The sequence below is a fragment of the Hippopotamus amphibius genome, chromosome 4 (genome assembly GCF_030028045.1).
Source record: "Hippopotamus amphibius kiboko isolate mHipAmp2 chromosome 4, mHipAmp2.hap2, whole genome shotgun sequence".
In the NCBI taxonomy this organism is placed as follows: domain Eukaryota; kingdom Metazoa; phylum Chordata; class Mammalia; order Artiodactyla; family Hippopotamidae; genus Hippopotamus; species Hippopotamus amphibius.
The window spans coordinates 83168630-83194620 of NC_080189.1; the positions used below are offsets into that span (position 1 = coordinate 83168630).

The 25991-nt window shown below is 40.3% G+C and overlaps 1 non-coding gene and 1 gene segment (V, D, J or C); both read left to right on the forward strand.

The window, feature by feature from the left end:
• Positions 1-25991, forward strand: part of LOC130852621 (T-cell receptor gamma chain C region C10.5-like) — a 38902-nt gene that overhangs the window by 1847 nt on the left and 11064 nt on the right. The window contains 1 exon segment of the C gene segment in view: positions 25581-25646. Within this exon segment, the coding sequence occupies positions 25581-25646 (66 nt within the window).
• LOC130852886 (small nucleolar RNA SNORD121A) lies at positions 9476-9560 on the forward strand. The gene has a single exon (XR_009053587.1). It is a non-coding gene; the product is annotated as a small nucleolar RNA SNORD121A (small nucleolar RNA).

A 25991-nucleotide genomic window follows, 5' to 3' on the forward strand; every position in this document is an offset into this window, starting at 1 on the left:
CATATTAAGGATTTGGTCCAGTGCTCAGCACATTGTGAGAACTCAGTAAACATTAGGTAGTAAAAAACAAAACAAACAAAATAACAACAAGGGCATCTATACATACAGGAACACACACACCCCCCCCCCCCCACCTTTTTGTATCCAGGGCTTAGCACCACATCCTGTCATAGAGTGGCTGACTTACAGTTTAGTAAGAGAGAGATTAGCTAGCTGTGAAGGAAGTCTCATGAACTGCCATTCCAAATCAATTTCAATCTCAGTTTTCAATCGTGAGTCCCTTAGGGCACACGCAGGTGAAAATGACTGTGGTCTCGCACGTGGAGCAGTGACCCCTATGAGGGGGGAAATAAGTCTATATTGGAGTCACATACTCCTCCTGCCCCTCTTCTTTAGGATAAAGTGAACTTCACCAAGTACTCTTTGGCCACACACACCAAAGGCAAACCAGCCAGGGGCAAACCAGCTCTGTCCTAAGTAAAGATTGGCACTTAAATAGTTGTTTAAAGTGCTGATTCATGGAACACGGAAAGCCTTTTATTAGCATGTACGGTGCAGAATGCAGATGGGGCTCCATTAATGTCTGTTGAAATGAGGTCTATCTTTCCATTATTATTGAGGTGTTTGTATTACCTAACGGGTGGATGAGGGACTTCATACCGATGGACGCCTGAAATCTCCTGATGACTTTGACTCAACTTAACTCTCTCTCATACCTGATTCACGATGACTTTGAGTAATAGAACCAGTGTGATATTATCTAATTGATGCTGGATAAAGTCTAGGCAAACCTTAAAAATTACTATTTTCTGTGACATATCATCTATTACCAACTGCCCACACATACTAATACTGTGGGAACAGTGATGTCTGTTCCTTAAGGGTCAACTTGGAAAAATCACAGTTCTGAAAGTTGCTAGGCCCACCTGGAAATCCATGTTGACTCTTTGTCTTGGGTGATCTTTACTTTCAGCCCTGAGAGCGGGTTAGAGAATCAGCCCAAGGTAGAGGAAAGGCCACAACTTTGCAGTGGTCCCCTCTGGAGGTTGGGATCATGGATAGTTTTTTCCTATGTCACTTCTGTGGCCCCTATATTGTCTAATAGAAAACTTTTATCACTTCTGAATTTTATTTCAAAATTTATTTTTTAAAAGCAGTCACATGTTTCATAATATTAAAAATACCTCGGATATCATTGAGCACTTGGGGACAACATGTGAAATTTGATGGTTAGAAAGACCTGTAACAGGGCTCAGTCTTGACCGCTTTTTCTCCCCTCTTCTCTAACAACTTTTGCTTCTTTACAAAATGAAATCTTGTTTTCTCTCCTGATTCCCAGTGACCTTGTCTGGCAAGTGAGAGACAATGTTAATGCTCAGGGTAGCTTATTGGGCTTAAATGTCTTTTTGTACCTTATTATAGACACTAAGTAGTACCCAAAATAGTGCCCAAAATACACAGTCTTCTTATTTACACCGTGCTTTGATGTTCTTGCTTTCTCCTGTTTTGTCCAGATGCAGATGCCGTGATGAGCGAGAACGGCACACTTCATTGCACAGGAGGGGTTTCTGTCTGCGAGGCTGTTTGTCACTCTTTTTGCCTGAGAACATGAGCCTCTACCTCTCATGGGAGGTTGCTAGAAAATCAGCCTCACGTGATCTTCACCTGGAGTGAAAGGAGAAGATAGACTTTCAACTTGGACTCTGTGAGTGCCCTCCTTTGGGGCACGAATTTCTCAATCAGTCAAAGGACACGAGGGGATGCTGAGGGGCAAAAAGGGTGGGCTCCACTGAAGGCTGTTTGTGTTCTCCTCAAGATCCACTCTCCGTGTTTCTCTAGCCTGCTCTTGATGCAGGAGGCTAACCCCTAGGGGTTCCACTAATGGGCACCTTTACTTGTTGATTTCCATTTGATTTTGGCCGATGGAATTTGAAGTTCAAAGAAATCATGATTGTGTCACCTGACAAAAGCATTCCTTACTTGGGCATAAGGATTTCCAAGCCCCAAGGGGGGAGAAAAAAAGAAACACATGCTTCTCTCTATTAAGTTTATCAACTAGAAAGTATACAATTCAATGATAGTCTCTCAACACCTGTCCGGTTTCCTGTTTTCTTACCGAAGGAGCAGGGGCACATCCTGTTCTGTTAGGGACGGGATCTTAGTGGCTTTGTGAAAAGTGAAATGAAACAAACCTGATGAAACCTTCAACCTACTCTTCAACTTGTATTACTTCTTTGGGGGGGGGAACATAACCCACTTATTTGAACACCTGCTTAATTTCTTCCTTTTGCTCTTCTAGATGGACTCTCCACTTCCCTTAACCATCCCTTATGCCTTATGCACCAGACCTTCACGGACTAGATTAATGGTCTTATCTCTGGTTGCTGTTTGGGAGACTGGAAAGTGGAAGGAGAGTGAGGTCAGGGCTCCCTCCCTGACAGGTGGCCTTGGATTGGCTGCGTTCTCCTCCAGGGCCAAATATAGTGACATCTTAACTCATAGCCAGAAGGTTTATGCCCAGGAACTAAAAGATGAAGGTGCACATGGACATTCCTTTTTATACCAATTAACCCAACGGAGGAATGTGTTTCCTCTATTAACACCTAGGGAGGCTCTTTCCTCCTCTTTCTGTTCCTCTTTTCTACCTGCTCCTCATCCTTTTTGGGCACTCAGCCTGAGCAGATAGGACATATGGCTACAAATATTCCTTTGTTCTTCACTCTGGGAATGTAAATTTGTTTCTCCATTTCTCAGATTTGGTGAGAGAATTTTTTTTTAAGTAACTCCTAGTGAAATAAGACAGGTAAAGACAAATACTCCATGTTATCACTTATGTGTGGAATCTGAAAAATAAAACAAAAGAACGTAAGTTACAAAATAGCAACAGACTCACAGGTATAGAGAACAAATTAGTGGTTACCAGTGTGCAGAGGGAGGTGGGGAGGGGCAAGATAGGGGTATAGGTCTAAGAGATACAAACTACTATGTATAAAATAAATAAGCAGAAGCATAGAGAAGCAGAGCTATTGTTTTGTAATAACTTTAAATGGAGTATAATCTATAAAAATACTGAATCACTATGTTGTACACCTGAAGATAACATAGTATTGTAAATCAACTATACCTCAATAAAAAATAGAATTACCCGTTTGGCAAAAAGTAATGTCTTATTTCTTGATTATTTTTCTTTTTGTTGGAAATGCCATTCCAATGGAAGCAAATGAAAATATTTTATTTAATAGCAGAAAGGAGACATATGTTTTCACTGTAGGGTATCTAGATATAACTTTCCATACCACACAGGTACTGACAGCAAATCAGGATTTTGAAGATCGAATATTTACTTCAAACAAAAGCCTTGCTCAAGGTCAGTTATAATCAAAGAACTGCAACCCTGGAGTACATAAAATTCACAGAAGAAGAAGATGAAATGAAGACCTAGTATAATGGCCCCTGGGAACCTACAGTATCATGAAAATGAGCAAAAAAACCCCTTATCATGACTTGTGACCACATCCTTTCCAACATGGAGCAACCTCAGTCCTGAGTCCAGACCTCAGCCCTTGGTAGACCTCAGCCCTGGCTAGACCTCAGCCTCAGCCTGCAGCACTTCCTGTGCTTCTCGGGCCAATACCTCATATCAAAGGAAAGAGGAAAGGGAGTCTGATGGCTATCAATTGTACCCCTACAGATGTTAGTAACTGTGCCCCCAAATGTCTGGTTTGACATCATTTCCTGTAGATGTGGGTTCCTATTTAGAGAATATGTATGTTGAAATGGCCTGATTATCTCAGAGAGAAGAGAAGGCAAGGTTTATTATTTCCTTTCCCAGAGATTTTCAGTAATTGTGAAAAGCTCAGGCCAAAAGTACTGAGGGGATGAGAGAAAGGAAGAGAGAGAAGCAAAAAAGATAAAGAATGTACCCGAAGGGACTAAGCTAGCCTGAAATAGACTGTTCTGAGATGGAGGAGACTATTTTAAATGGTAAGTTTAGTGCCTTCACCCAATGTCAGAATGAGGAAGAGATACATCAGTTATAGACAATAATGATGCTCCCACACACCCCCCCCCCACAAACACACATGCAGAGAGCGGTAGCATGTGCATGTTCTACCACCGTGCCCTGCTCAAAGGTGCCTAGGGATTGGGTATCCCATCCCATGCCCACTCCCCTTTACCCCCAGGATCAGGGCTATGTTTGTCTCAAGAGAGTTCCTTTCTCTAATTCTGTGTTGGGGTGTGTCTTTTTGTAGTGAGTAAAAAGGAGGGCTATGCACTCTGGGATGACCCTGTTTAGGAGATAATAAGTTCACAGAATCACGTAGACAAGAAATAGGTTTTTTAAAAAAGGTTTTCTTTTCTATTTAAAAATTTTTTATTTTTTATATAGGGGAATAATTTTACATGAATGTGTAATGCAAATTATGTTATAAATGCTGGTTATTTTAAGTTCAGTCATGTTTTTTGCATTTTGGTTCTCTTAGAAACAGGGTTTTAAATAAATTAACTCTATGAAGCTTCCTGGCCCAAACGAAAGACAAAACAAGTCTAGGTAAAAAGAATTATCAAAGAAGATGGCAAAGTAGGAAGACCCTGAGCTTACCTCCTCCCATGGGCACACCAAATTGCAACTGTTTGCAGAGCAATTATTGATGAGAAAGACCCAAAGACAAACAGAAAAGATCTACAACTACAGATACACAGAAGGAACCACAACAAGATGGGTAGAAGGGATGAAGGTGCAGTATAGATGAGACCCATAACCAGGGTGGGTGACCCACAAACGGGCGGATAACTACAATGGCAGAGGTTCTCCCCAAGAAGCAAGGGTACCAAGTCCCACTTTGGGCTCCCCAGCCCGGGGGTCCTGCTCTGTAATGACAAGCCCCCATAATAAACGTTTGGCTTTGAAGGCTGGCAGGGCTTACTTTCAGGAGAGCCAAAGAACTGAGGGAAATAGAGGGTGCACACAAAATCTCACAGGGCAGTGGCAGACTGGATCAGATTCACCTGCTGATCCTGGAGAGCCTCCCCGAGAGGTAGGAGGCAAGCAGAGCTTGCAGACTCTGGCTGCAGCCATTTGGAGGAGATCATTCTACCACAAGGACACTCGTGCTGCACCTTGTATGTGGACACGTGTCATTTTGGAATCCTCCCTCTCGCTTAGCAGTGCCTGGACCTATAAGCTGACTTTGCAGGAGAAAATTTGCAGGCAAGAAGAGAGCGCCATGATATATTTAAAACAATGGAAGGGGGAAACCTAACAACCAGGAATACTCTACCCAGAAAGGATTTCATTCTGACTTGATGGAGATGTTAAAAGTTTTACAGATGAGAAAAAGGTAAAAGAGCTCAGCCCCGCCAAACCAGCTTCACAAGAAATGATACGGGAACTTCCCTAAGAAGAAAAGAAAAGGCCACAACTAGAAATATGAAAATTAAGAAAGGAAAAATCTCGTTGGTAAAGGCAAATATACAGGAAAGTGGTAAATCAAGCACATATAAAGCTAGTAGGAAGGTTAAAAGACAAAAGTAGTAAAACCATCTATATCCACGAGAAGCTGTTAAGGAAATGCAAAACAAAAAGACACAAAACAGGTAAAAAAGAGTAAGCATGGGGGTGTGGAGTAAAAATGCAAGGTTCTTAAAATGTCTTTGAACTTAAGAGATAAACAACTTAAAATATTCTCCGTATAGATTGCTACATATAAACCTCATGGTAGCCACAAACCAAAAATCTATTATAGATACACACACGAAAGAAAAAGGAATCCAAACATAACACTAAAGCCAGTAATTAAATCAAAGGTAAGAGAGCAAAAGAAGAAGCAAAGAATGAAAAAAAACCATCAAAAAACGCCACAAAACAATTAATGAAATGGCAATAAGTACACACGTATCAGTAATTACTTTAAATGTAAATAGAAGACATGCTCCAATCAAAAGATATAGAGTGGCTTATAAATATATTTATAATCCACAATATCAAGTTAATATCTGTATATCTGCAAAGAAGAAATCCAGAAGTTAAGACAATGTAATGATAAGAATTGTTTGTCTTGCTAACATGATCACAGGCATTTTTATTTTCATTTCTCCCTGTTTCTCTGAATTTCTTCAATGAACATCTTTACCAGCACGTCCCACTTAAAAGCTGGTTGACTTTTGTTGAGTCACATCACTCCTCTGAACTTCATTTTCCGATCTATAAAAAAGAACTACCAACATCAATATCATGCAATCGCTGTGAGAGGAAAAACATTTAGAAAAAAAGCCTAACAAATAGAAAATGTCCATTACATATTTGCTACCATAAAAGTCAATGTTTATTAAACATGCAATATTTGAAAATACTATACTGAGAAAAAGTATTCATAAAATAGCTCCTAGGCAATTAGAAACCATTTCCATTTCTGCAGAAATCAAGACCCTTCCGTGGCTCCCCCACATTCATGTCAGATAACCCGCTGGCGACCACTAGCTTTATCTTGAGATCAGCAGGGCCAGTGGGAGGACCAGAGGAAACAGGAAACTCAAGCATGAGGAGGCTGTAGCCAGCACTAACAGCCCAAGGACCCGCTGGACCCGCCAGACCCGCCCCTTCCTTCCCCTCCCCAATTCAGGCCACGCCCTCCTACCACTGACGTGGGACATCCAGCCACCAGCTGCCCACCTTCCTGCCTTCTCCCTGAGCACACAGCCTGGCAGATACCATGTCCCCGCTGGAGGCATTCACCTTCTTCTCCTTCTGGGCTCGTGAGTCACTCCCTGATCATTTCAGTCTAGATGAGTGAACAAACAAGTTCTTAGATGTTTCTTACATGATCAGAAATTCATTAGAAAGTCTCTTCTTTTGCTTACAGTTGGACTCGGGTTATCAAAAGTGGAGCAGCCCCAGATATCCCTTTCCACAGAAGTAAAGAAAAGTATTGACATACATTGCCAGATAAAGAGCACAGCTTTTGAATCAGATGTCATTCACTGGTACCGGCAGAAACAGAATAAGGCTTTGGAGCATCTGATTTCTGTAAGCTCGACAACAGCCCCAGCTCAAAGTCAGGTAGGTGGGAAGAGCAACAAAGTCAAGGCAAGAAAAGATTCTCAAATGTTCACGTCAACCCTTACCGTAAATTTCATAGAAAAAGAAGATGTGGGAATTTACTACTGTGCTGGCTGGGACTCACAGTACTAGAACTGTGGAGACAACCCACACAAGATCCCCTCCCTGGGTCTGTGCCCATCCACATCCTCCCCAACAGCGACAACCACAACCAGCTCCCAGCCTGGGCCCCACCTCATCTGCGCTACTTCCTGAGCTTTCCAGGAAGTCATCTTGGATCATGCTTGCACATGACCTTCCAGCAGACCCCAGGAGTTGTGCTTCCGAAGCATCATTTGGCACTATATCCTGATGCATCGAAATCTCATCTAGGGACTGAGGGCATACAGACTGTGCCACCGTTCACCATCTCTCCATCCAGAGACTTCTGTATGTGGGCAAGCTTCAGGTGGAGAGAGGGCATTACCACGTGCCCTTATATATTATAACATATACTCAAGACAGCAGCGCTGCCGTATAACTATTATCAGTCCGTTCCACAACTAAAGATACTAGAGCTGAGAGGATTTAAACTTAATGATCAGCCTAAGACAAGAAATCCATGTTTTTGAACTGGGCTGTGAGATCAAACTGAAAAGTTTAAGGACTGCTATTCTTTAGGTGGACACTAGGATACCAGGGGTCAATTAGGGCTGAAACAAGCGTGCCCCTTTTGAAAGGTGTGGGGAAAAGGATTCTGCCAGCTTGATGTCATCAGAAGAGAGCTCTGGGTGACTGGCGCCGTTAGATGAGCCCACCGTGCTGGGTAACCCGGATTCTGCCTGTGAAAGAAGACAGCCTACCTGCCAGGATAAGAAGAGCTAACAATGTGTGTGGAGTGGGGGGTGGGGGTGGGGATTCTTTATCAGTGTTCTCAGTGCTTTGCATACTTCAGCTCCTTTAAACTGCGCCATCTATATCATGAGGCATATTTGACTCATCAGCCAAATCAAGTAGCAGGTGGTATAGTCACTTGTCCAAATCACAGAGCCAGAACGTGGCTAGCTGGCAGATCAGGGAAGGGACCCAAATCATCTAGCTCTTCTCAACCATTACATTAAACTACTTCTTAACTGAAGGACAATAAAAGAATCAATGCGTGGTTCCCAACCCCGCAGAGGAGACAGTGCAGAGCATTACAGAACACTAACTGACACACGTTACATAAATTACTGACATACATTACGTGCTGAAGCACGTGCCCTGGATTTGAGTGAATAGGTGTCTTCACAGAAGAAGCAAAATGCCAAGTAATTAGCTATTGGCCTTTCAATGTAAAACAATTAAAAAAATTCTTATTTTCTGTTTCTAAGAGTACTGTCTGCAGTGGGCTTCTGGTGAGAATAAGGGTATGATCCTTCAGCCTTTTTTCTCCCGTTTCTGGTGGGCTCGTATTTCTTTAATTTACATCCTGACCTACACTGCTTATGTCACAGTTTCTTCATGGAAGGATCATTGCCTTTTTGAGTCAAAAAATAACCTTCCCAGGCCCCTATGTAATTTTAAAAATTTTTATTTTAGTATAGTTGATTTGCAGTGCTGTGTTAGTTTCTGCTGTATGGCAAAATGAATCAGGTATACATATGCATATATCCACTGTTTTTTAGATTCTTTTCCCATATAGGTCATTGCAGAGTACTAATTAGAGTTCCCTGTGCTATACAGTAGGTCCTTATTAGTTACCTATTTTTATATATATAGTAGTGTGTATATGTCAGGCCCCTGTATTTTTTATGCGAGCAAATTAGAGACCAGAACCTAAATGGAAAACACCAAATGTGAGAAGAGGTGCCCTTTCCAAAAGGAATGCATGGAAAATGTGGATTGAGGGTCTCAAAATATTTTTGCTAAGTTCTCTGCATGTATTTTTTCGTGTAATGTACAGAAGAGCAGTGTACGTTAGCTATATGATGACTTCAGAGAAACAGATCTTAGGAGATAAAAGTTATATCAGCTTTTTGACATTATCCCTTGGGGAAAATTAGTGACCAACTCAGTGACGAACCAAGGGAAAGAGGCAAAAAATTTATGCTACATTCAAATGATAGAATATTATGAAGCATTAAAAATGTCATTTTTGAAGGTTTCTTAATAAAGGTGAAAATGTTCAAATTAAAATATCAACAAATCACATATAGTACAAATGAATATACATTCAATATCAATTTTATACACATCTATATTGGTGGAAGAAGCAAAATGAAAGGAACATTGGAGATGTACAGTAGGGGTTTTTCCTGATAGGGTGGATAGGTTATTTTCTTCTTTATATTTTTAATGACTTTCTACATATCCAAAAAATGGACTGCAAGAATTTTTATAATTAAGATCCTGTTTCACAAGGTAGTTTTCTTTTGTCTTTCAATAATATTAAAAATACAAAACAATGATGTGATAATTTCCAAACACATATCTGATGATTCTACGTGATATTCAACTATTACTTTCAAGTTTTGGCAATTATGAGTAAAACTGTTATAAACGTCAAAAAAAAAATACACACAACTTGAAAACATCATAAAAGGCCTATTAACTGTCAGGCACTATTATTTATACTTTATATCATTATCATCTTTAGTGTCATAATGTAACTTTCTTAAGTCTCTGAAAGATATTTTTTGAAGCAATTATAGATGTATAAACCGAGACAGCAAGAGATAAATAACTCAGCAGACATCAGAGGGGGTAAGTAAGTTGTGTACAAGGGTGCTTATTCTCATAGGTCATTAATAATGATATTCACGTAAACTTTTTAAGGACCTAATATATTTTCAAAATATAAAGTTATTTTAAAAGATCAGAATATGAAACTGCATGTGTAAAGCCCATTTAAGTTTTAAAAATGTGTGTAATGATCCAAGCAAACATATTACTATGAATAAATGTGTAGAGAAAACACTTAAAAGTGGATGATGATGGCTATTACGCATTTTCATCATTTTGTAACATGTTTACTCTCATTTTCTTCAATGAGCATCTGTTACTTATCCAGCCTCCCACATTGCCCAGCTTTGTAACTTGGGATAATTCACCTTTGCCACACTGTTCTCATCTGTCAAAGAGAGATAATAATACCAACTAACTCTCAAGATTGAGAAGTATAAATGAAAGAATACAAAAAAAAAAACTATTTAGAACAGTGCTAGCAAATCCTCAGTAGATTTGTAGTAGAAATATCTGACCTCCCCTTCCTCCTCTCCCAAGTGATAATGTGATTCTGTAAACCTAACACCTGTAAAAGATATGTATGCAGTCAAGGTATACCTGCGGAAAGCGAGGCAAAAGAAGCTTAAAGAATTCAGCTCACGTCAGATGAGGTATCTTCAGTCATTAATATTCACATAGATTATTTAAAGCAATGTTGCTTACAATCGTAAGACAGCCAAAAGAGAATATAATGCCAAAATGCAAACCCCACTTAAATGTATCTTTATATAAATAACATCCAGCAATCCATCTCTAGCCTTAAAAACGTAGAGAAAAATTCAAAATAAAAGTAAATGATGGGTGCCTTTTTTGTCCTGTTTTATACCTTATTTTACCCATTTTGTTTAATAAACAATGGTTACTTATTTGAGTTATCACATTTACTAACTCCACATCTTGGAATGAGTTTGTTTGCCACTATCCTCATTGGTCACATAAAGATGTTCATAACAGCTACCTCCCAGGACGATTAAGAGGATGAAATAAAATAAGAGAATGTTTAGAACAATGCCTGACAAATTGCAAGCCCTCAATGGATATTAGATGCCATATTAATTTTAAAGGTTATCACTGCATATTAAACAGAGCATTGCTTTTAAACTACTCCTGCATGTGACATCATGTACATGAGACTGTTCTCAGGTCCAGGTTGAGTAGAAGCTGATGTCCACAGATCACTCGGTCTCATAGATCCACTAGCGATGGCAATTTAGTCCCTTTTGGAAGGCACCCAGATTGTAAACAAAGTGGGATTTCTGTGACTGGTAATTTTCATGGTGACATCTCAATTAATTTGAAAACACACAAAAATACCCCAGTGTTTGTGCACATGGCATATTAAATGATGTGGAGGAGATAGTCTAGTGTCTGATTTTTTTTTTTTTTTTTTTGTAGCGTTACAGAAAAATAAAGGTCAGGTTTCATACCCGAGTCCTGGGTCACCAGCTGTTCACAGAAAGATAGACACAGGGAAAGAACACAGCAGGGATGTCTTCATATTTCTGCAGCAATGTTACTACAGAATGGAATTTCAGGGGGATGAGTTGAGTGGCTATGAGAACAGCCCCGCCCCCAGGTATACGGACTCATCTCAGGGTGTTCTTTCCAGGTCATAAGCACTCTTAGCCCATTTGCCCGGCACTCAGGAGCAGGAAACCCCTGTGAAACCAGAACTGCTCATATCTGTAGCAGGTCATGAAGAACCCCAGAGAACCACCCTGCGCGACGCACCGCTTCTTCTGAGTCACGAGATCCAGCCCCGTTCTCCTGCCACTGGCCTGAGACTTCCTGGCAACAGAGCCCTCACTTTCTTACCTGCTCCCGGGGAGCCAGTCTGATGACGGGATGGCCCTCCTGGAAGCGGTCTTCTTCTCCTCCCTCTGGGCTTGTGAGTTGCCACCCAATCATTTCAGTCTACAGGAGAGACTGAAGAAGGTCTTTACTGTTGCCTCTTTACACGTCATTTGCTTATGGGAATCTCTCTTCTTTGCTTGCAGTTGGCCTTGGGCAATTAAAGTTGGAGCAACCTCAAATATCAGTCACTGGAGCAAGAGATAAGAGTGTAATCATATCTTGCAAAGTGTCCTCTAAAAACTTTGGCAAAGAATACATCCACTGGTACCGGCAAAAACCAGATCAGAGTATAGAACAACTACTACACGTCTCAACAGACGTTGCTTTCAAGCGCTTAGGAGGAAGGAAAAACAAGCTTGAGGCAAGAAAAAATGATGCCGATTCCACTTCAACCTTGACAATAAGGTTCTTAGAGAAAGGAGATGAGGGCACGTACTATTGTGCCTGCTGGATTGAGGTCCACAGCGTTAGAGTTTCTTGGATAACACACACAAGAACCGTCTCCACGTCTATGCCCACCCACATCCTCAACACAGGCAGCCACAGAGGCTGCACAGCTGGCAGCCCCGCCGAAGCCTCCCACTACAGAAAGCAAGTCCTGCAAGATTTTTTTTTTTCTTTTACTATCCAGAGATCACTTGTAAGTTTCATGGCTCCGCTTCAAAATGGAAATCATCCAGTGGCAGAAAACACACTGGTGATATTACATCTTATATCAACATCACAACACTGTTGCAATGTCATGTTCACATTTTCACTTCAATGCTAGTAATTTAAGGCTTAGCGAGGTAAAATGACTTACTAAACTCCCAAATCCCACGCTTCTTCAACTCTCTCAGGCCATCCTGAAGAAGTTTAGAGTTTGGTTACTCCCTATATATTGGGGTGAATGGGATGGGGCTCTTGCCCTCTTTTGCAGGAAGGGAGTTACTGTTGACTCCTAGCTCAGGGTTTGTGTGACAGCCTGACCAGCACACTTCCTTTTGCACAGGACTCTGGCCCGCTGGGGGCATTAGATGTTTGCACAGCAAGGTGGACACTCCTGTCAGGATCCTTTTCCCCAGAATTCTGCTGTGAGTCTGCAGGGCATCACACTGGCCATTAATTCAGGCTGCTACTCTTTCTCAGACACTGTTCTAAATCCTCTAGGTAAAATTTTTCTCATGCTTGAGATAATCCACTGACATTGGTGCTATCATGATTCACATTTTATAGAGGATGAAACAGAGGCAGGGAAATGTGATTTCCTGTGTGGTCACAGTTCTGAATGGGGTTGGAGGTCTGCAGCCAGATGGGAAAAAAATAGCAGAGTTTCTTCAGAAAGCATGCAAACAAGAAGACAATGAGCTAAAATCTTTAAAATATGGGAAGGGAAAACTGACATCTTGGCAAACATATCCTTCAAAAGTAAAAGGGAACGGAAGAATTCTCAGATAGAAAAAATGGAGAGTATCTTTGCCAGTCAACCTAGTAGTCTATGAAGGATGTTAAAAGAAGTTATTCAGGCATAAAAAAAAACATGGTATAGGTCAAAAATTTGAATTTACATAAAGAAATGATGCACATGTAATAAATGAATGTAAAGAATAATCCTTTAAATCTTATTTTTAATTGCTCTAAAATAGGAGTTGGCTGACGTTTTCTGTCAAGGACCAGAGAGCAAATATTTTCAGTTTGGTGGGCCATGTAGTCTCTGTCTCCACTCGTCAGCTTTACCAGGGCAGCATGAAGTCACTCTCCTTCTAGACCTTTAGGGACATGGAACTGCTATGACAACAGGGAGGGCATCTGTATTGAGAGGTCACCTTGGGGATTCCCTGGTGGTCAGGACTCCACACTCTCACCGCTAGGGGCCCAGGTTCAATCCCCAGGGAACTAAGGTTCCATAAGCCATGAGGCACAGCCAAAAAAAAAAAGAGAGAGAGGTCACCTGAAAGGAGCTGTGGCCTTTAGTAAAGGGACACAACTGTCTGTCGATGCAATAATCCATAAACAACCTTTAACAGGAATAGAATTTTTTTTACTTGAGCTAAACTGAAGATAACAGCTCAGGAGACACAGATTCAAGAACCATAGTTTGGCTATCAGTGGCTGGGATTGGAGCCGGCAAGATGAAAAGGGTGACTCTGAGACCGTGAGGTTACAGCCGGCAGCTGCTAGCAGGTACTGGTTTTAAAGGGGCTGGTGGTGTCCTTGAGTTTGATACACTTCAGAAAATTCGAGTTCTCCATAATGCAGGAACATGTCAGAAACCACATCCACAATGGCACCCAGCTTCATTTGCGATGCCCCAGTGACAGATTTGTTTCTATTAGAACAAAGGAGAGACATCGAACACGACAAGGGCACACCCTTTCGAGATTTCAAAGAGACAGATTAGCATGTACATGGCGACTCAGCTTGACCTTGGTGCCTGGAAAGGAAATCTCATCTTAGAAGGAGTACTAGCATTGATTTCATAGGAAGGGAAGGGCATTCATGTTTATCTTCAAAGTGGACTTTCTAAACAATCTGGTAAATGCATTCTTTTTTTTTTTTTTTTTCTTAAATGGTTAAAGCAAATGTGCAATATGTGTTTGACAGGCCATATGACAGGCTGTTCTTGTTAGCATAAAGTTCAAGCCAAATGAGGTATAAGCAAGAATGACTTCCCTGTACCTTAATATGTGAACATGTCTTCCATCAAAATGTACTTATTTTAGTTTGGGTTCCCCCAAATATACGACTTGGGATTTGTATACCAGTAGTTAATTTGAGAGATGCAGGCAGACATGCAGGGCAGTGAGGAAATGAAATTAGAAAGGCAGGGCAGACGATAAAAGTATATTTTGGTAACCAGTTACTAAGTGACCAAAGGGAGCATACCAGGGGTTCATAATTGAGTGATGAATGAAGTAATGAATTTCCTGTTCTGCTCCCCTGGGTCGCGGACTGGTCGTGTACAAAGAATAGAACTGTGGGATCCTCAGTTATCTGATAGTCAACATGGTGGTGAACCAGGAAATCTTGCTAGAGTCAGTACCCTGCAAGGAAGTACTTACAGAGTAGAAAAATGTTCATGGTATCATATTAAGTAATAAAGACAGAGCATAACACTGAATATAAGATGTCATCACATCTATGTGAAATAAATTTTTTAAATGAACAGAAATTAATCTGTAAGCGAATGCACCATTACCAAGTAGCTGTCTCTGAGCAATGGGACAAAAAGCAGTTGTCTTCTCTCCTGTTTGTATTTCTTTATGATCCATACTGAGGATGCACTCATTTTATAATAGGAAATACCAATGGCTTTTGTTTTTAAAGTATATTAAGGCACTGCAAGGACACAGCATCTCTTAGGATCCCATTTGATGGTCACATTAAAAAATAAGAGAGTCTGAAATAAGTCTTCTTTGGCTGGGTTATCTAAAGCGTAGAGTGGGGTCACACACAAGTAAGCTGACCCTTTAGCCTGTGTCTGCGATCACCTGATGCAGTATAGTGACCGTCAACGATGTTAGAAGATTCCCATGAAGGCTGTCAAGTGTGGACTTTAGGCCTCTCTCTCCCTCCTTCTCCCTCTCCCTCCCTCTGTTAGACCAATAAAGGACTTTAGTCCTTTAACAAGAAATGGATTCTTTACACTAACATCACTGGTTGGTGAAAATTACACAGTAATGAGAGAAATCTGCTGATGTCTTTGTTTTGAGCATTACCATGAGGCCCTTTCCCTGCAGTCTACGGGTCTTAGCTGTGTGTTCAGAGCACCACTTCCTCTTACTAAATCAGCCCTCTGGTTTGCTCTGCCATCCTCCCATTATTCAATCATCTCTCCTGACAAGAGCTGGCAGCATGCTGCTCCTGTCCCAGGTCTTAGTGGCAGCCTCCCTCTGGACATGTGAGTAGGTTACCCAAGGGAGGAGAGAGATCACAGACAGTCACATCACCCCTTTCAGGTGGACACTCATCACATGGTCACTCAAGCTAAGCTGACAAATTCCACCACCACCTTGAATGCTTCCGGAAGAAAATGCAAACATCAGCCCCCCAGCTTTTCATGAGTGGAGAACACATGTAGACTATGTTAATGAACATCAAAATTTCACTAATTTTCCCTCTTGTTTTCCTTTCAGACACAAGTGGAGATATTCAACTAACACAACGCATAACATCCATTACCAAGAAAAAGGGAAATACTGCATTTCTTGAATGCCAGATAAAAACAGATATGTTAAAGAAGAATGTATACATACACTGGTACCGAAAGAAGCCATGGCAGCCTCTCAAACGAATTCTGTATATTTCCTCCAATGAAAATGTTGTTCACGAGCAAGGGATTAGTGAGGAAAGATATGAAGCAAGGAAATGGCCGAGAAATTCACTGGTGAGCCTCAGGATACACCAAGCTACCGAGGAGGATGCAGGGCTGTACTACTGTGCCTGCTGGGATACACTGTGGGCAAGGGCACCGCTGTCACTGAACAAAAACCCTCCCACGCCATCACACCTGTGCAAGCACACACCACCCTCCTCCTTTCTGCCTCTCAGAGAGGGCTTTTCTCCTGCAAGGTGTCCTGAGCAGTGTCTGAGCAAGTAGCCCAAGGACCCGATCTGTGAGGCTTCTTTCAGTGAGGTCACTTTATCTTCCATCCTTACCTCCGGGGCTTTGGTACAGATTTTAAGTGCACCAAGTTGTCTCTGCTTCACCGTCTATGGGGGCCTCCCAGGAATGAAGCCATAATCCAGTGCTCAATGTGATGTGTTGGCTTGGAAAGAGAGAATGAATGAATGAATGGGTGATGGAAGATACAAGGCCTTTTTATGATGTAGGACGGGGTTTCTAAATCCTGCTTAGCCACTCACAGACTGGGTGATCTAGGAGGGTTACTGAATTGTTTATTTCTGTTTTCCCAATTTTATTTTATTTATTTAAAAAATTTTTATTGGGGTATAGTTGATTTACAATATTGTGTTAGTTTCAAGTGTACAGCAAAGTGAATCAGTTATACACATACATACATATACTCTTTTTTAGATTCTTTTCCCATATAGGTCATTACAGAGTATTGAGTAGAGTTCCCTATGCTATACACTAGGTCCTTATTAGTCATCTATTTTATATATAGTAGTGTGTATATGTCAGTGTCAGTCTCCCAATTTATCCACCCCCCCTTATCCCCTGGTAACCATAAGTTTGTTTTCTACATCTGTGACACATTTCCAGTTTGGTGACAAAGTTCATTTGTACCCTTTGTTTAGATTTCACATATAAGCGATATCACATATTTGTCTTTCTGTGTCTGACTTACTTCACTCAGTATGACATCTCTAGGTCCATGTTTTCCAAATTTTAAGCCTGTACAGTGCTAACAACTGCATAGGTTGCTGAAGGCTGAATGAGGTTCTCACAGGAAAATTTCAACATGGTGTTCAACAAATCACAGTGTCCTTTCCTACGATGACTCAACCACTTCACGGAGCCATCGCAGCTAAAATAGGAACTCAGGATCCTTTAAAAATCACATCTTACACTGTCCTCCAAACCACAGTGAAGCATAGCTTTAATGTTGACAAACTGAGAATGGTAAATAGGAAAAGAGGGCAGTGTAATGAACCAAGGGGATGTTGTTTCCTTCAACATGTTTCTTCATTCACAACAAAATGAAGAAATGTCCTATAGCAACGTCGTAGTACCCTAAGCAATAACTATAGTAATTGTTAGTATTTACCCAACTTTGTGAACTCTCCACAAACAAATGGTCTATATAATACACAACCTTCTGCATAAGGTTGTGGGCTCATTATTCATGTATTACTATCTATAGTAATGACAATATCCTAATTCTCACCATAGCCATACATAATTATCCACACTCTCCCAAAATATGGTGAAAAATCTATAACTCAGAGAGTGAAAATGAGTCCAAGGATAAGTGTGTTTGAAGCAACACATTAAGGAAAAGTAAGAGAGCATTGCTCCCAAGGTGATATTAACGTTACATTGTTATAACATAAATGTTCTTTGATGAGCTTGTTGGGAGTCTGAAAGTGCCTTTATATCAGGAAGATGATCAAAACCACGGGGCAACAAAGCTCACTGAGAAACTGTCATTGGTTCTAAAGCAAACCTTCCTCCCACATCCTTGCTTCCACGGCACAAGGGCTGCCACTGCGTCTCCTGTCCTGTCCTGATTCACACCCCGTTCTTCCTAATCGCTGGCCATGCCAACCACGTGGATTTTCCTCGTGTCTTTGGCTTGGGTTTGTAGGTTGACTTTTCTCCTCTCTTGTCTTTCCATTGTTTTTGTGGCCAGCGTCAGGCTTTTTTAAGTGCCTCTGCTTGCCTCCCTTGCTTTTCAGATGGAGACACCAGTATGAGGGTTTCTCAGGATCCACTTTCCTCAACTCGAAGCCTAACCAGAACAGTGCACATAGGTTGTAAGCTGTCTGGGGTTCCCCTGGAGAATGCCGTTGTGCACTGGTATCAAGAGAAAGAAGGGGAGCCCCTGAAGCTCCTCCTCTACGGCTCAGCTAATGGTTATCAACACAGCCTGGATTAGCCTAATTCCCGTTTGGAAACACATAAGAAAGAGAATGGAATCTTTTACCTGATAATCAATAATGTCGTCAAGTCCCATGAAGCCACCTACTACTGTGCCTGCTGGGATCTCACAGCGTCACAGAGTCAGAAGGGACCTGGAAGAAAACCTTCTCTATTACTAACCCTCAACCCCGCCCCCCACCACTTGGCCAACCACAACAGACCCTTCAATTCTCTTAAGCATGGGTTCATAGTTATTGGAACAGGAAGGGCCTTTAGGACAAATTTAGTCCAATGCCCATACTTCAGGTGAGGAAGCTGGGACCCAGAATCGGCAAGTGGCTTTTGCAAAGCCAGTTAACCGCAGAGGTAGGGCACACCTGCGTTTCAGATTCTCAGTCCAGTGCCTTTTCCTGCCTCTCTTGTGGTTAGCATTGAACTCCTTTTAGCACAATTGTATTTCTCTCAAAGGGAGCTATGACAAGGATGGCTTGTCTTCATAAGTGATGTCCCCAGAACCCAACCAGGTCTGCTTTGTAGGTAAATTGTGTGGCTGCCACACTGTCGAGAAGGGATAAAGGTGAGCAGGAGAGGGACTCCCAGCTCTGTCTACCTCCCTGTTGTTTTCCTCCGGCTGCCCTAATATCCTATGACTCTCCTTCATTTCTGCAGCTTCCTATCTGTTCTGAGATCCTCAATGATTGGAATAATTTTCCTGGCATACACATCAAACATAGGGATTGCTTTCTTCATGAACACGTTAGTAAATTCTTTGCCACTTACTGAAGGACCTGCCCAACCAAGCCCTAAATTTCCTGCTCTTCAGTCTGAAACCTGGGACCAATCTTAACTGGATGATTGTGCACTTGGTTCCAAGTTTGGTAGCCCTGATCTGCTTTTTGCAGTTCTTACCAGCCAGACTTGAAAATAACATGAAGAACAGCAATGACAACAAAATCTATGCACCCTTACAATGCAGCTATATACCTCTCTTCTTGGATTTCTGACAAGTAGCCAGGATAAAATTATCGATTCCAATTCCATTCCTTCACCCCAATCTGCACAATTTGCTTTATTTTCCCCCAAACTTTCCTATCTCAATAAAGAGCAAAGGTCTATGTGTCATTTAACACCATGCAACAATATTTTGTAAAAACAGACAGTGTTTTCTCAACCTTTCACCTCTTTGGCTTTCTTTGGTACTGAGAAAAAAGAAATGAGGAAACCTGACAGTTCTTTTTGTATTTTCAATGGTATGAGATCTGAAAGGAGGAGACAGGAGACCCTGGGAACTGTGGATTAGATTAGTAGAAAGGTCCAGTCAGACCAGCACAAACCAGGTCAGACCCTATGGTGTGCTGTCAGAGAAGAGAACTGGCTGTCAAGACAAAGGCCAAAACCAAAACTCTTAGATCCAAGGCAGAGAGCTCCCATTCCTCTCTCTCTCTCTGACTTAGTGCAAGTATAGAAACTCTTACTTTCCAGCTGACACATGCAAGGTAATCAAATCAGCAAGCCCAGGACAGAAATAACCTCTTAATCCTAACAATAATTATGAGATTCATAACTTTTGATGATCTACCAAATTCGGTTGAATTTGATCAACTATGAAATCATCACACCTGAAAAAGCAATGCAAAACTTTAAGGAATCCTTTTGAAACTTGTGCTTTACTTCACTTGACTTGCTTGTTATTGCTATATTTCTGTATTCATTCCTTATACTGAAATAGAATTTCAGTTGCCTCAGTTGGTCACCTCAGAATGTGGTGAGTTGTGTGTATGTGTGTGTGTGTGTATGTATTACATAAAGCAGGGTTACAAGCAAAATGATTGATTTTTTAAAAACTTTCTCATCACAATAAAAAGTTAAATGATGTATTTTTTATACAGCTTTATTGGAGTATAATTGCTTTACAATATTGTGTTAGTTTCTGCCATACAAAAAGGTGAATCAGCTGTATTTATACATATATCCCCATATCCCCACCCTCTTGAGCCTCCCTCCCACCCTTCCTATCAAAGCAAACAAGTTGATCTCCCTGTGCTATGCAGCAGCTTTCAACTAGCCTTCTATTTTACATTTGGTAGTGTATATATGTTAATGCTACTCTCTCACTATGTTCCAGCTTCCGCTTCCCACCTTGTGTCCTCAAGTCTGTTCTCTATGTCTGCGTCTTTATTCCTGCCCTACCACTAATGTGTGTGTTTGCATGTGTTACATAAAGCAGGATTACAAGCAAAATGATTGATTTTTCGTACACAACACTGAGACCTTTCCATTCTTTCCAAGAAAGCGAATTCTCTGTTTCTGAACTTTTACCTCATCTATTCTAGATGTGTTATCTCATATGAAATTTACAAAAGTCCTGAAAGACAGATATTATCACCTCCCTTTTAAAGATAAAGAAGCTGACACTCTGAGATGTGCCCAAGGACACATCACCAGGAGCAGAGGAGCTAGAATTGAAATCTGATCTTTCTGGTTTTAAAAAGTCTTTATTCACTTTCAGCCTCCTTAATGGTAATTTGATTTCTCCCATTTGAATTCTTTAGAAGTGCTGAAAAACCTGTTAATATTTATGCACCAGCCCTTCCGTCCATCCCCACCATCACTGCAATAACCTGGCTCCTCAGATGCCTCTCGGTGGCTCATGGCGACCAGTGCTGTAACATGGCTGCTTCACCGGGATTGGTCCCCTGACCGACCCACCTTTCTGCTCTTTATCTTCCTAAAGCACAGATCTGATCCTGTCACTAAAACCTTCAGAAAGTCACCACCATTTATCCTTTTAAAAAAAATGTTTATTTGAAAATACTGTTAAAACGTAAACATTTCCCAAGTTTCTCTTTCTGAAACATTGAGTTAAGGTGTCTTAATCCTCTTCCCTTTCCAAGCTCCCGTGTACAGCAGACCCAATTAGTCTCCCACTCCTTGGCAGTTCACATCCCTGGATTCTTTTTCATTTAAATATTTATCTACTTGGAACCCAATTTATGTGGTATGAGGTAGAGAGATATTTTTTTTTCCCAACAGGGTAATCAATAGTCCAAAGCTGGTTTTAAAATAATCTTTTATTTCCCTATTATTAAAAAATCCCATGTCACATTTTAATGTCAGCATACACTTGGAGCATCTTCTGGAGGATTTCTGTATTATATAAGTTTCATTATTCTTACACCATTATCATACTATGTCAGTAGCTTTGTAATAAGTGATAAAAATCTACTGTGCCAAATGTCTCTTCACCATTGTTTTTAAAAATATTTTTCAATTATCTCATATTTATTCTTCCCATTAGAATTTAAAATCCACTTATCTAGTCCACTCCCACATTTTATAACAAAGAACAAAAACTAAAATGTTATTGTAATTCTGGTTGGAATTGCAGTCAATTTATACACATGCTTTTAGAAAAGAGTAGCATCTTTATGATCTTGAGTTTTTCTTTATAAATATGGTATGTTTCTCTGTTTATTCAGGTTTTATTTTATGCCCTTTAGAAAAATATTATACTATGTATATAGTTCTTATAATTTAATAAAGGATTTTATAACTCTTTATGTACCTTCTTGTATTTTTGCTAACTTCATGGATCTTGAAATATAGACAACTTCTAAAATACCTTATAATTCTGCTCATTTTCTTAGAATAAGGAAAAACAGAGGAAAAGATATCAGAAAGGAATTGTGTGGGCATCGTATATGTCTATAATAGGTGCAAAGGGTATTTGACAGCTCCTAGTAATAAATACCTTGGAAATTTCAGTTAAAAAACCTTTTCTAAACATGATTTTCATCCAGGTCTCTCTTCCTCTCCTGTAGTGTTGGGGGCTGTGAGCTGCTGTGAATGGACAGTTGCCCTCCTCTTACTTTCATCCTCAGGGCAGAGGCACTGTTTGCTCACAGGACTTAGGCTGGGACCTGGTGGATCTGGCGTGGACCTGGGGATACTCAATGTCTGTGCTGTCTTGGTCTTGGCAGATGGACAGCTCATCTGTACTTAGAGGAGCCCTCAGCTGCTTCTGGCAATTTCTTGTCCCCCTGATCCACGATGAGTGACGTAACATTACTGAATGGCCTTCCAAGACTTCTTTCAACTTATCAAAGAACTAGACTTAGTTTTTAAGGTTTAGTTGAAATAAGGAATCTATTATTTCAAAGAGACAGAATTCTACAGATTTATTCTATTATCCCACGAAAAATAATGTCATCACAGGTGTGATTTTCTCATTTGATGTTGCCTTTGTAAAAATCACATGTCCCAATGGTAGAAGTGGCTTCATGAAGAAAGAAGAGCATTGTTCACATTGCTAATATCCTTGTGTTGGCATATTTGCATTTTCAGTTACCAAAGAGTTTCCTCCCTTCAAAACTACATTCCCTAATCACTAAAGGAGCAGCCCTGGTGTTTCTGAGAACAGAAGGGACTTTCTTTGATGCAATCTCTGAGCAGTTTCAACACAACTGAACACCTGAACACGAAAAAAAAAAAAACCTTAATTCTCTGAATATTTTTCCTGGTAATTTAGAAAAGCAGCTTGTTGACCACCTGGTGCAGAACTCTTCTTTTCCTGCTTTTATCCTTTCCATTTTCTATCCGTGCTTTTTAATGTTTATGACTCGGAGGAAAACAGACATTTGGATCAATTGATTTGAGGAAAATCTACAAGCTATTGGATGCCATGAAACCTGTGTTCAAGGACTTTCAAAAGAACTGGAAGATGAAATTGCCAGTACAAAGTTTTTGAACTGCTAGTGACATCATGAAGTTAGGAGACGGCTGAGATTTTTGTAAGTGCTCTAACCACTGTGATAGCTCAGGCTGGATCAAGATATTTGGAGAAGGAACTAAGCTCATAGTAACTCCGCCTGGTAAGTAAGTGTTTTCGATTTTAACTTGATAGTGAAAAATTGATAGCTGCTTTTAAGAAAAAACAATATAGGAAACCGTTTATCCGACGGCCACATTCTTGGCCTCAGCATATGAACAGCAATTTTGCAGCTACTGGTCACTGTATATGGAAACAAAACTATCTTGTAAATGGCTTATTCACTTCCCTGCTTGTAAGTAGTTGAAATTCTACTTTTACAAATTCAACTTTTTATCCAAAAAAGAATAGCCTCAGGGGTATAAATTAAAGTGTTTTGAGGATCATGTCTGTAATCCGTTGGTATAAGTTCGTGGTTCAAAATGCTTTTCTTGTAGATGGGCTTTGAAGTGAGAAACACTTTTATTGTTTACTTCTCTATAGCAAACACAGTGTTCCTTTCTTCCAATACCTTAAAAAACCTATGTTATTGGTTTTCAGGTCATCCTTAACAGCAGTGCCAAAAAAATTCTTATAGTAAATGACTTCTAGAACATCAATAAATCCCATTTCTTGTTACTCTAGCTTCTTAGAGGGAGGCTGAGATCAGTTGACATTCATGCAGTCACATCCCTTGTTACATTGCCTGGATATGGACCTGTTTCATGGAATTTGTGAGCGCAACGAGCCATCTCCGCTCCAAAGTCCATGAAAAGAGTCTGCAAGGTAGCGTATCCTCACATGTTGATTCTCTCAGCAAACATTTATTGAGGACAGTTTCTGTGCTGGGTACCAGAGACAGAAGTGTGAACAAGACACAGATAGAACAAGTCCCAACACTCAAACAGCTTCTATTCTGGCAGATAAGATTCTAGATTCTGGCTTGACTGGGACCCATATTCTTTGGCCCGTGGCTGTCAGAGAGGTAGGAGGTCTTGCATTGATGAGCTTGTTTCCTTTCTTAATTGATGTAATAGCTGTAAAATCCATATACTTTGGTGGAAGATTTTGGTGAAATGGCCACAACCATCCCATTAAAGGGAATAATAATATCAACTACTATTTACTGAGGACCAGACACCATGATAAGGAGTTTCAGTGCCGTATCTCCTTCCTCCACAGGAATTCTCTTCTTCCCATTTCATAGATAAGGAAACTGAGGCTTAGAGAAGTTCAGTTCCTTGCCGAAAGTCACATGACTAGTTATTAAGGCAAAATTTGGGATCCAATAGAGACTTGTCTGTTCCAAAGTGCATGGTCTGGACCATTATGTGATTTTAGAAATGTCGTGTTTTTATATTCTGGATATTTAATCTTTTGTATTCTGACCTTTTAAAAGGATTTTATAATTGATCACCTAATTAGTAATAGTTCATAATTTGTATTAATACTCATGTGTGAAAGTAATGCTCCTGCTTCTAGTCATGGCACTGAAATGACCTCTCTCCTCCCAGAAAAGATCATGTAAGTCCTACAGAATATCCACTTATTAAATACTCCAAATATGACTTGTAGAGCATCCTTATAGAATGACAATTCATTCTGACACCATTTCACTTGATTTTCTTTCTGCATTGGCATCAAATTTGTTAAAAATATTGAATCTGGTAAAAGAATCATAGCACTTACGCTAAATTGCATAACTTAGAGCTGCCTTTCCAGTCATGATGGGAGTGAAAAATACCAAATACACACGAGATTTAAATAGACAGCCAACAAGGATCTACTGTGTAGCACAGGGAACTCTGCTCAATACTCTGTAATAACCTAAATGGGAAAATAATTTGAAAAAAACAGATACATATATATGTATAACTCAATCACTTTGCCGAATACCTGAAACTCACACAACATTGTTAATCGACTATACTCCAATATAAAATAAAAATTTAAAAAATAGTGCAGAAAAGGTGATACCAAATACTTGAGAAATACCAAAACTGAATAGGATTCTCTGATGTGCAGTGGAGGATTTTATTTCAGTGCCCTTGAAACCATAAGATTATTTTCAGGTAGAAAGGAGCAGTCTTTCAGTAATGAATAGCTTAAGAGGTCATCATTAAAAATTCATACTGTGCAACAACTCATCTGGTCTACTAAATGAGCGTTGGGTTCTAGAAAGAAGTTACTTTAGAATTAACCCAGATATCTACCTCTCAATACATATATATCACAAAATACCTACAAAAGGTAATGAATATACATTTATTAAATACTCATATATTATGCCTATTATTGTTCAGCTTAAGAAATTAAAGAAACATTAACTCTATACTCTAAGAATGAACTGATTTTATACAGCATGAAAACCCTTAAGGGGAGGATATCTCGAAGATTTAGGCAAAATGGTGAGAAAAGATGGACTCATACTCTCCAATGTATGTGCAGTGAGATGGGAACAGACTGCCTGGTAAGAGTGGGTTCAATTTTTCAATTCTTGACCACATTCGTACTGAATGTGCTTTTGCTTGATTTCATCTTTGTTCAGTGTTAGCAGGGCCAATTTTTATGTATTTATACAAATATTGAAAACTATGGGCACAATTTTAGAGCAGGCACAGAGTGAGATTTCTGTAAAGGCTTTTCAGATAGTGGGCTAACGGATGGCAAGAGCATCAAAATATTTGGTTCTGGAACACAGCTCATTGTTACAGGTAAATATTCTTTAAATTCTATAGTAAGGTAGGGGTGGGAGGTAGGCAATGCAGGCCCTGTAGGCTGCAGTACTGCTGCTGGCTCAGAATTCTTGGATTTGATCCCTGTTTGGTCCTGAATCAAGGTGGGGTCTCTGGAGAGGTCAGTAACTCCATCCAGGTCTTGGGAGTCTGCCTGTTTCCTTCTCTGCCTGACCTTGTACAGAGGACATGGACAAGAGTTTAGCCAGTTAGACCAAGTGTCAGTCCCTCAGGGGTGGATACAGTAGGTTCATTTGGTCTTGGAAAATTTCAAAGACTCTTAGATGGTGTTTTAATTTGATTCTAAAAATAACCAATAGGAAA